This window comes from Emys orbicularis, chromosome 13 (genome assembly GCF_028017835.1).
Source record: "Emys orbicularis isolate rEmyOrb1 chromosome 13, rEmyOrb1.hap1, whole genome shotgun sequence".
NCBI classification, from domain to species: Eukaryota; Metazoa; Chordata; order Testudines; family Emydidae; genus Emys; species Emys orbicularis.
The window spans coordinates 47,897,861-47,908,453 of record NC_088695.1 but is presented as its reverse complement, the minus strand read 5'-3'; the positions used below and the strand labels follow the sequence as shown (position 1 = coordinate 47,908,453).

The 10,593-nt window shown below is 54.6% G+C and overlaps 1 protein-coding gene across 1 annotated transcript; it reads right to left on the bottom strand.

Moving 5' to 3' along the window:
• Window positions 1-1,332: 1,332 nt before the first annotated feature.
• On the bottom strand, window positions 1,333-3,187 carry PDE6G (phosphodiesterase 6G). The gene is made up of 3 exons (XM_065415882.1): window positions 3,042-3,187; window positions 2,083-2,123; window positions 1,333-1,409 (listed from the first exon to the last, which is right to left on the bottom strand). Exons 1-3 carry the CDS (start codon window positions 3,185-3,187, stop codon window positions 1,333-1,335), a joined length of 264 nt encoding a protein of 87 aa, XP_065271954.1.
• Between the last annotated feature and the right edge of the window lie 7,406 nt (window positions 3,188-10,593).

The window sequence follows — 10,593 nt, the reverse complement described above, 5'->3', positions numbered from 1 at the left end:
GGGAAGTGAAGGGCCAGATTGCCCTACCCTCAGCAGGGGCGGGGGTTAAAGGCCCAATCCAACAGCCCTCCGCTGACTGCACTGGGCCTCAGCCAGGCCTTGCAATGAGATGCAGCCTGCAGAACAGAGCCGTGGCCCTGCTTGGCTGTGCAGAGCTGAGCCTTGAACGCCAGTGCTGGCTGCCCCGGCCCGGCTGACTCAGAGGCTCCTAGCTGGCCTGCTTGGTGCAGCCCGCATGCTGCGGCATCCTTTGCCCCCGGTTCCTTCCCCTCCCGCCCCCAAGGGGAATCTCCAGGTGACTAATGTTTGCCCGGCCCTTGCAGGATGTGAAGTGCTCAATTAGGGCTTTGTGCTGAGTGGGAAACTGCCCCAGCTGCTCCCTCTGCCTCGCCTCTTGGCACAGCTGTATCAATTATCCATGGGCAAAGGAGGCCGGGCTCCCAGCTTCCAGAGCCGCTTACACAAGCAGCTTCTCTCAAATCAGTACCACAAAACACCTTGAACCTTGGCCCCCTCCTTTCACCCAAGCAGCCAGGGTTTATGCTACCTCTGTGGAGCCCATCCCCTGCAAGCAGGGAGTTCTCTGCTCCTCCCCATAGGTGGCTGCATTTCCCCGGGGCTGCCTGCTTCTTGCCTGAGAAGCATGTTTTGAGACAAGGGGCAGGGGAAGTTTTAAGGAGGAGAGCTGCCTGGCCTTGGGGGGGATGTCTGTCTGAAAGCATTTTCACTGAAAAATGGGGAGGCTTGGTGGTGGTGGGGGGGTGATGCCTGGGTTTTGGCAAGTGCTGGTAATTAGCCTGAATAATCCACCTTCTGCAGCTTATGGTAATGTAAAGCTACCCTGGCTCCTGCAGAGAGAGAACCTGCCCCAGCCCTAGGCATCTGTGAAGAACATCATGCAGACAAGGCTGCTAATCCACAACAGAGGGAGGATCATTCTACACTTCACACTGCGGCCGCGGCTCCCCCCACTCCCCTGTTCGCTGAGTCTGCAGCCATAGTGAAAATTCCAGGGCTTTCGAACAATTAGCACACGTTAAATGCCAAATCCCACTGGCCTGGCTCCAGCGGGCTGGGCAAGCTGAGAGGTGAGTGAGACTGGTGGTACACAGCGTGTTTGGGGAACTCCCGTGGTAGCTGCATGGGAGAGTCCAGGGTGGAACAGAGCTGGCTCGGAAAGCCAGGTCAGACTCAGAGCAGATTTGACTGAGCGTGTTTATTTTAAAGAGCGTGTTCAGGCTGGTCTGGTCACTAGCAGCAAAAGCACTGCAGCCCCCTCTGTATAAATAGTGACAATCCGAGGGCTGCCATGAGACACACGCTCAGGGCTGGCTAGATGATGCCGTACTGCGCCAGCTCGTGGAGTTCCAGGTGACTGAAAGCTTCCCAGGGGCAAATCACGGTGATGTCTGAAAGGGGAAAACCAGAGAGAGGCAGGTGTCAGCGTGAGCCAGGGTCTGGCTGCTGTCTGGGCAAAGCGCTCTCCCCAGCACTGCTGCTTGGCATTGTCCCTGCTCTGGGCGCCCCTAGTCCCAGTTGGCTCGTTCCATGCCAGCGCGTCCTGCCTGTCCAGTGGAGATCAGTGCCATGGGGCTGGGCCCTGTTTACCCAGGGCAGAGCTCTCCCCCGGGCACTCTGCCTTTGTTCTGGAAGTTCATTCTCTGGTGCAGGGGGAATGGGGCCTGCAAAGGGGGAGGGACGGGGCGGCACAGGGAATTAAGGCACAAGTTCAAGTCCTGCTTTAGGCCATATGTGAAATTGACCCATGTGCAGACTCTCCTGGTTCCATTTATCCACAGCAAACCCAGCCAGGGCTCGGCTGGCAGCCACTTCTCCGGAGGGGACCAAGGGGGTGGGGAGCTGCAGGTCAGGGCTGAGCTGGGGGGGGGGGGGAGTCCAGCACAAGCCGTGGTGGAAATGTAGAGGGGGTTTGATATCTGCACAGCTGTGAGCCTCTCCCCAGGGCTGAGGTGCCTCTGCAGAGCGGGGTGGGGGCAGCCTGGCCCCTGACATTAATCTCTCCCTTTCATGTGCAACACATTCCCTATTTCCAAACCAGTCAAGCACCAGCTGCTCGATTACCTGTTCCCAGCCCCTCCATGCCAGGGATGTCATCACCGAACCTGCAAGGAGAGACACCATTACATCACTCTCCCTGCCCTGGGCTCAGCCGGGAGCATCCCTGCCCACCCCCAGCGAGCTGTGACCCCCAGCTCTGCATGGAGGGGTGTGGGACGAGGGGCTGGACAGAGGGAGCCTCTCCAGCAAATACCCCTCGCTGGCTTACTGGCCAGAAACCCAGCCTTGAAAGAGCCCATTGCCTCAGTCCCCACAGCACCGTAGGGCAGTGGGGTGGCTGTGGTTCTTTGTCCCCTAAGGGAGAACTGAGCTCTAGGCAGTTCACTCTGGGTGTGGAGCCTTTGCAGAAGACCTGACGCCCAGTCTGCTCTGCAGAGGCCTGCAGAATCCCACTGCTGCGGTGTCCTGCATGAACTGCTGAGCCCCCGGCTGGCTGCGTCTCCCTGGACGTGGTCAGTGAACGGGCGATAGGGGTGAGAAGACCTTCACGACTCTGGTTCTCGGTGCAATGGGTGGTCTCTCATTTCGCTGCTGTTCGGGGCACTCCTTTCTCTTTGTTAAAGCCCCCACCAAGGTCTCCCTGCTCTGTTGCCAGCGGCTCCCCTCCTTCCGCATTGTTGGGCTGTCCTGCCACCCCGACCCGCTCGAGTCCCCTCTAGCCTCACATGGGTTCCCCTAAAGACACTGTTTGGGGGGGGGAGTGGATGGGGGCAGGGCTCTGCTGTGAGAATGCCCCGCCCCCGAGCTCTCTGGGGATTAAATGCTCAGGGGTTGCAGCTGTTACAGCTGGGGGGCAGAGCCCAGGCCCAGAGGTTAGTCCTGGCCAGAAGGGGCTGGCAGTGCACTGAGCCCCTGGGTTAGGCAAGTCACCGTTGGCATCTGCCGGGGACGATGCCCTGCCTGCTCACCGGTACAGGGAGACCAGACTCTGCGAGAGCAGCACTCCCACCCTACGTGCTCACCCTTGGGTCCCCTTCTTGGGTGGCTTGCTCTTGAACTGCCTGGTTTGCCTCTGCTTGAATTTGGGGGGCCCTTTCCTGGGGGTGACTGGCCCTCCAGTCACCCTGGTGGCCGACTTGATCTCCAGCTTTGGGGGCTCCAGGCTCATGGCTGCGGTGGGGTGTCAGCTGCTGGTGCAGTCCCCCTGGCTCCAGGTCCCGGCTTCTCCCTGCAAGTCACACGTTTGGAGGCAGAAAGAAGGAAAGAGAATTGGCCACGTGAGGGGAGCAAGGCGATGGAGGCCCACGGTGCCTGCTGAGACGGGCCATCAATGCAAACGTACTACTGCCTTCCTGGGTGGGCTAGCGGCAGCTGGAAGGGATCTAGATTCCCAAGTCTCTGTGCCTGAACTAGACCCACCCCTCTTAGCGCAGGGTGTAGCAGCAGGCGCCTCAACCCAGCTGCTGCTAGAGGGGGGACGCAGCGGCACCCCAGCGGGTGTGGGTCACCCAAGGCTGCTCGCTCCTGGGAGCAGGGAATCTGGGTGCAAGATGGGTGGTGCATGGGATCACACCTCCCTCTAGTGGCGGACTCACTAACTGACAGCCTGTTACCGCTTTCACTCGTGGGGCAGGGGGATGCGCTTTCTGGTGTGGAGCAGCCACAGTTCAATCCCCACCCGTGACCCTGGATGGAGATTTTGAGTGCCCGCAAGGGGCCGTAGCTACCCAGTTCCTGGGAACGAATGGGAGCTGGGTGGCCAACCCCCAGCCAGCTCTGGCCCTCCCACCCAGGGAGCTGGTGCATACAAGAGGCCAAGAACAGTGCTGGCTAGCTAGGGAGTGGGATGCAGACCCCTCCCATGCCTTTTAAACAAAAGCTTTAGCCACTCACCAGCCCAGAGTGGGCCAGAGCTCCGTTCCATGGCTCGGTGACCCACTTGCCAGGCCTCCCACGCCTGCTGCAGAAGAAAAGCTCCTGCAACCTTGGAATTAGCTGAGCTCAGACAGCTCTAAGCTCATTACTGCAAGGACATTGACATGGGACAAAGCAGGGGCTTTAGCGTCTATTTCTTTAAACAGCAAATCCCTGAAGTTACAACTGTTTGCTCCTTCTCCCCCGACCTCCACCATCCCGACTCTCATTCCAAGCCTGTCGGGAACCTGAGGGCAGAGAGGGCTGAATGAATCTGGGAGGCTCTTTGCTGGGTGCTGTTATTGCTTCTGACACTGGGTGCTGGGAGCAGCTGGCATGCTGGTGTCCTGGCAAAGGGAAGATCTGAGCCTGCAAGGTCAGCTCGGCTGCTGGGCCCAGCAATGTGCAGAGGTCTCTTCCCGCCGGTTAGTGTTCAGAAAGCCCTGGGGTCACACGCTTAGCCGTGTGCATGGCGGATAACGTGCCACAGCATGTTAACAAGGACGGGAGCAGCACCTGCGTGGGACTGAAACGTCCCTGCTGGCTTGTTTTAAACTGTGCGTTTGCAAGGACAAAACAGGTCCTTTCTCCCTGGGACTGCAGGCCCTGAAGTCTGTGCTCCAGGGCGCTGATCCAGCACATGTGTCAGTATGGGCTGCTGCAAGCACAGGAGTTATTGGGCCCCAATTGAGCTAAAAGTCATATATATTTCAAAAGACAGAGATCCAGGTCTACAGATAATGCGTCGCAAGATTAGCATTTAAAATGAGCTCTCAGAGACAGTTCACTGTGGATGCTGCTGGTTGCATTTCCCTTCTCTTGGGCTGTGAAAATAGCCTAGTCGAGAGACAGTTTGATCATGTAATGAGACTGTCCCACAATGCATACCCACCAAGGGCAGAATTAAGGTTACACGGGCAAGCTTAATTCTGGCATTTTCTAGCTTTTGAGGGAAAGGACGGAGCTGTTAGGAGATAAATATAAAGGGACATGATGAAAGGGGGAGGGATGGATAGCTCAGTGGTTTGAGCATTGGCCTGCTAAACCCAGGGTTGTGAGTTCAATCCTTGAGGGGGCCACTTAGGGATCTGGGGCAAAAATCAGTACTTGGTCCTGCTAGTGAAGGCAGGGGGCTGGACTCGATGACCTTTCAAGGTCCTTTCCAGCTCTATGAGATAGGTATATCTCCATATATTATTATTATAAAGAATACAACATAATGACTGGAGAGAGAAGGCAGGTAGGTGATTTCAATGTATCCTTCAGAGCACAAGAAGAGGCCACTCAATCAGTGAAAAGCAGCAGATTTAAAACCAATATGAGGAAAAAGTTTACACAGGGCCCAGTTATCCTGCAGAACTCATTGCCACAAGACGCCATTGAGGCCACAAAAAGGCTGAACACTTCTGTGGGTAATGAAAACATCCATGAGTTAAAAACAATCTCCCCCGCACCCAAAGTTTGGAAGGGCCCTAGCCCTTCATGTTTCAGGCCATGAACTGACCTTTGAAAGGAGTAGGTGGAAATGTTATCCTAGAATTGGGTGGGGGCGGGAAATGTTCTGAAAAAGCTGGGGCTGGCCACTGGCGTAGATGGATCCCTGCTCTCGTCCAGCCTGCCAGTTTGTGGGTTCCTGCACTCCGCTCGCAGCCTTAATACTGTTCTTTTACCAGTAGCTGTGTGGGACACAGCGCTTTCACTATTAGTTCCTGTGAAACACAAGACCGGAATAACTGGGGGGAGTGCAGCATCCATGACTTCTCCTCGGGCGTTAGCGTCCGGCCCGATTGTACCTGGGAACCCAGACTCGCCTCCAGGTTGCCAGCTCTCATGATTTTATCACAAGTCTCAGAGCTGGTGTTTTTCTTAAAGCCCCAGGCCCCCTGCATCATGCCATTACGTAGGGATTTCAGAGTAGTAATTTTCTAGCAGTGGCATACGGAACGCAAACCCTCGAGACCAGAGAAATAATGGAAAAAACCCTCTCATGATTTTTTTAAAGCCAATCTTGTATTTTTTGGAGAGGGGAGGGCGCTGACTCATGGTTTCTTGAATGCTCGGGGTTGGTAAATTACTATCACTCCATTGTTTCTAATGGTTTCTGCAGCAGTGTCAGTCTTCTGTCCCCAAGAAACGTCTCCGTTCCGGGGCGTGCGATCCAGGGTGAAACAAGCAAAGCATCGCCCATTCCAGTCACTCCCAAGTAAAACCACAGGCGATTTAGCAAGGCATATATATAATTTGTGAAAGGAGAAATGGGTTTTTAAAGGCCAGATGCTGGTCTCCCAAAGCCCGTGGGCTAGTATGCTATCCCGCAATCAGCCCTCCCCGGCTACTCAATAGCCTACTAGCCCCTGGGCATCGAGAGGCCAGATTCTAGCCCCTAGGGTTTATTTCTGGTGGATAAATGATGAGAGTTAGGAGGTGCCTCCAATGAAGCTTGGGTCTTCAACAGCGAGTGCGGTCATACAGCCCCTTACCTGTGAGGGATTTCAGTGATCCCCGACCCAGCCACCCGTGCAGTTCCCAAACGCTGCCCCTTCGCAAGACTGTCCTCCTGGCTTCTCCAACTGCAGAGCATCCCCTTCACCCCACTCGGTGTTCTGTAATCAGGGGCATTCCCTTCCGTCACCAACGCCTCTCAGTGCGGGGGTGGTCTGGTCGGCAAGGCTGGAAAGGGACCCGGGGCTGCGAGTCAGGAGCCTTGGAGTCTAGCCTTGCCTTTGCCATCTCTTGGTTACGTCACTTCACCGTGCTCTTTACCCCGCTGGCTGGCTGGCGCATTCGGACTAAGCCGTGCAGCCCCTAGCGCACCGGGGCTCTGATCCGTGCAAATAATGAAGTTAAGCACAGGTGTAATCTATTAAGCAGTCTCCTGGGCAATAGGGCAACATGGGCCTGTTTGGAGGATAGGGACCAGGGTCACAGCTGTTGCAGGTCCCCTCTCTAGTAAGGCTTTAGTTTAACTATTGTCTCAGAAACATTTGGGGACTGATCCACAGCCACTGAAGGCAGTGGGAGTCTTCCCATCAGCTCAGGGGCTTTGGAGCAGGCCCTCAGCACCTAATCCACAGCAAGCCAGAGGAAAACACTTCTGCCAACAACAACTGGACGGATTTGTGTATCCTGCCTCCTCGGCAAATCCCCAGAGCGGCACTAATCCGAGCGGCCGGTCAACACTCTCCCTTTCAAAACAGTTTTCAACAAAACCAGCCTTTTTGCAAAAGGAACATTTCCCTTCTCTCTGAAATTTTCTATGACCCCCCCTCCCCCAGCGCCGTTTCCAGGGGTTTACCCCTCCCCTGGATCCACCCACCCCACTTCGCAACTGGAAAAGGGGAAAGAGCAAAAACCCAAAACATTCCAGTTAAAAAGAATCCCATAAAATTCATGTTTTAAAGTTTTTCTTTGAAAATTCACCCATCGTGACCAACTCCAGTCCTGAGCCTTTGGAAACGGACCGAGCCGCCCAGAGGTTTGCTACGGGCACTCGGCGGCTCCTTCAGCAGGCTGGAAGTACGAGGACAGCTTGGAGCACCCCAGCTATTATCTAGTTTGGTTCTTCAGTGCCTGTCCAGACTAGCTATCTTGGACCAGTTCATGCCAACAGTCTGATAAGATTCGAATCCGCCCTGCATCGGCTAATGGCCCCACGGCCTAGAGTAACGACCCCCTTCGCCCCTCAGAGCGCAGCGGAGGGACCGACTAGGATTTTAAAGACCAAGGAAAGGAAGTACAGTCTCACGCAGGTGGGAGAAATAGACCGAGACAGGGACGTGAGCGAGACGAAGGCTGGAGCACAGGCACCTTACGTAAGACGCTGAAGAACAGCTACACTTGGTGTATTGAAAGCAGTGGGGATTACTTACCCCGCTGCAGATGTTTCACAGGGCCAGCTGCACTGGGCTGGCACTAGCCCCAGCCAGCTCTGACGCTCCGCGATGGGTTCGTGTCCTATAGACGACACTCTGGATGGTTCTTGCGGGCGGGTGGGTTTATTCTGCTCCTGGCTAATAGGATTATGACCCTTCCTTTAGAAATGGGTAAGCTGATCTCATTTCTAATGGTATGTACATCGGTCGGGGTGGAGGAGATGAGCATGTGGGTGAGAGAGAGGGCGTTGGGGTAATGCTATCGTAACACACTGTCCGTTCCCGCCCGTTTGACTGTGTATTTTATTGTTCCAGAGGGGCATTTGCTCGTCTCTCTGGCTCGGCACAATATTTCAGTGTGCAGTGGTGTGTTTGGGGTAGAACAACTCCTAGCAAACAATTTATCGGCTGGATTTTGCCTCCTCTTCAGTTTAGAAGCTTGTTGTTGGGAGATCCCTGGCTGGCAATCAACGACCCGGGAGTTCTCATGAGCAGACTTCAGCCTACAACTCGGCCGTCACAAATATCCCAGACAGCAGAGCTAGTCTGAGCGCAGGATCCTCGACTGGCCCTTTCAGAACCTGCTGTCCCAGCTGCCAATTTAAAATGTGCTTTGCACAAATCTGCAATATTGGGGTCAAATGGGCCGATTCTCAGAACACTCCTGCCATGAACCACATTTGCTAGAAGACCGTGCAAAGTGACTGCAACGGGGCTCAGAAAGTGGGCCCAGATCTTTGCAGTGTTCACCAAGCTCGGCCTATGGGCACATGACATTTCCCTTCCGACTCATGTGTATTGCCATATGGTTAGAGGGCCCACCCATGGATCCCGGCCCATTGTGCTAGGTGCTGCATGCACGTGTATTCATCAGACAGTCCAAGGAGCACACAAGCTGAGCAAAGACATTAATTAATAGCAGATATAGTGCAATTAACGTGTGACACCAAACAAACCAGGAGACGAAGTCCCTGCCCCGAGGTTCTTACGAGACAGGAAACCCCATGATAACGAGGGATGGGCCCCAGATTCAGCCCATATGGATCCCAAGCTGCTGTCCGATCTTGAAAAGCAGTGAGGTCACCAAGGGCCTGGGACTCTGGCATGCTACCTCATATGACAGCAGCCTCCTGGCCGAGGCTAGCAAAGCTGTAAGGCCCGCTCCTGTGCCGATGAAGTCAATGGAAGCCACAGGGCCCCGAGCCACTTGGAAAAAATCAGACTAGTTACTTAGCAACCAAGCCTGGATTCAGGTGCCTACCTTTGCAAATGCTGGCCTTGGGTACTAATGCAAGGGGCGGTCGTTACTGCTGGGTAATTTGCTGTTTGGTATTCTTAGAAACCTAGGAATTGCCAGAGTGGGGCAGAAGAAAGGGACCACCTACTTCAGTCCCCAGTGCTCGACCGTGGCCACTGCTAGGCTGCTTCAGAGGAAGGTACAAGAGGCTACATAATGGGCAGGTTATTCCTTATCTGTCCACTGGGGAAGTTTCTTCCTATCCCCTAGTAGTGAAGCATGAGAGTTGATATCCCTTCCCCATTTTAATCCCCTCTACTGTCACGGCCAATGTTCCCCATTCTCCACAGGACTGTCTAATCCTTTTCTGACCACCGCTAAGGTGTTGGCCCCAGTTGACAATAAATATCTGTGACAGGGAGTCCTATGGGTCAACTGACTATCACGTATTAAAAAAGTACTTCTTCTGATCACTGCTCAAGTTCTTGGCCCAGGTTTCCTGTGGAAGCACCAGTTTGTCTGCTGGATGAGTATCATTCCAAAGCTAATCCCCTGGCACTAAAGCAATTATAAAAAGGCATAATCTCAGTACACTTTAATTGAGCTTCAGGCCCTTCCACTAATTACAATTAGTCAGGCTTCAGCAAATAGGATTATGCGAATGCAGGAATGTTTTAAGGACACCAGCTGAACTGGTTACTTTTCTGATAAAGGCAAGGACCCCTGTTAATTATTGATTCCACCTTGAGTTTTAGGAGTGCACACTGCTAAATAGCTAGCAGGTCTTAGTGGCACCCGACTTCATTAGCCAGATTCTGCAGCGGAGGGGGGGGGGGGGGGGGTTGGTTTCCGTCAAGACTTCATTAAGAATCTCAGACTCTGCAGCCAAGCGCAGCAAGGGCACTGCTCTGGAGGGCAGAGTTGTAGGTGGGCTGGTGCTTTCGGACACAGACCCCTTAGCAAATGGGAGAAAAATGCTGTCATTTAGCACAAAGAATGCGGAACAGATTCCTCCGCAGCCCCTATACACCACTCCAGGGTGCATGGGGCGGGGGAGCAGATCTGTGGTGCCAGTTGCGGCAGGAAATTCCATCGGTGCAAAGCACTGCACCACCCAGGCAGGTCTGGGTCAGCTGCCCTGCCAGGCGTGGTACAGGAGGTGGGGCTCCACAGCACATGCCACTACAGAGCTTCTGTGCTGCGCCAGATGGCACAGCAGCCACTAGGCAGCTCTTGGAAGGTGCTGCAAAATAGAGCAGCCCTGCAGCTGCTCTTATTTATGCCTGCGCCATTTTGACCACCACAGTAGCCCCGAGGCACAAATGTCGCTTTAAAGCCACCCATGCCCCTTGCATGCCAGGCTATGCCTTCTGTGCTGCGTCTCCTGGAGGCAGGGAACAGACTCTCCCCCATCCTCCTCCATTCATACAGTGCGTGTTCCCTTCACAGACGCACAAATCCCTGAAATGCAGCCACATCTAGGGGAGGAGCACCACAGCCATTTGCCAGCGAACCATTCTCAGAGGAGACAGCGAAGGCCACCGTATGCAG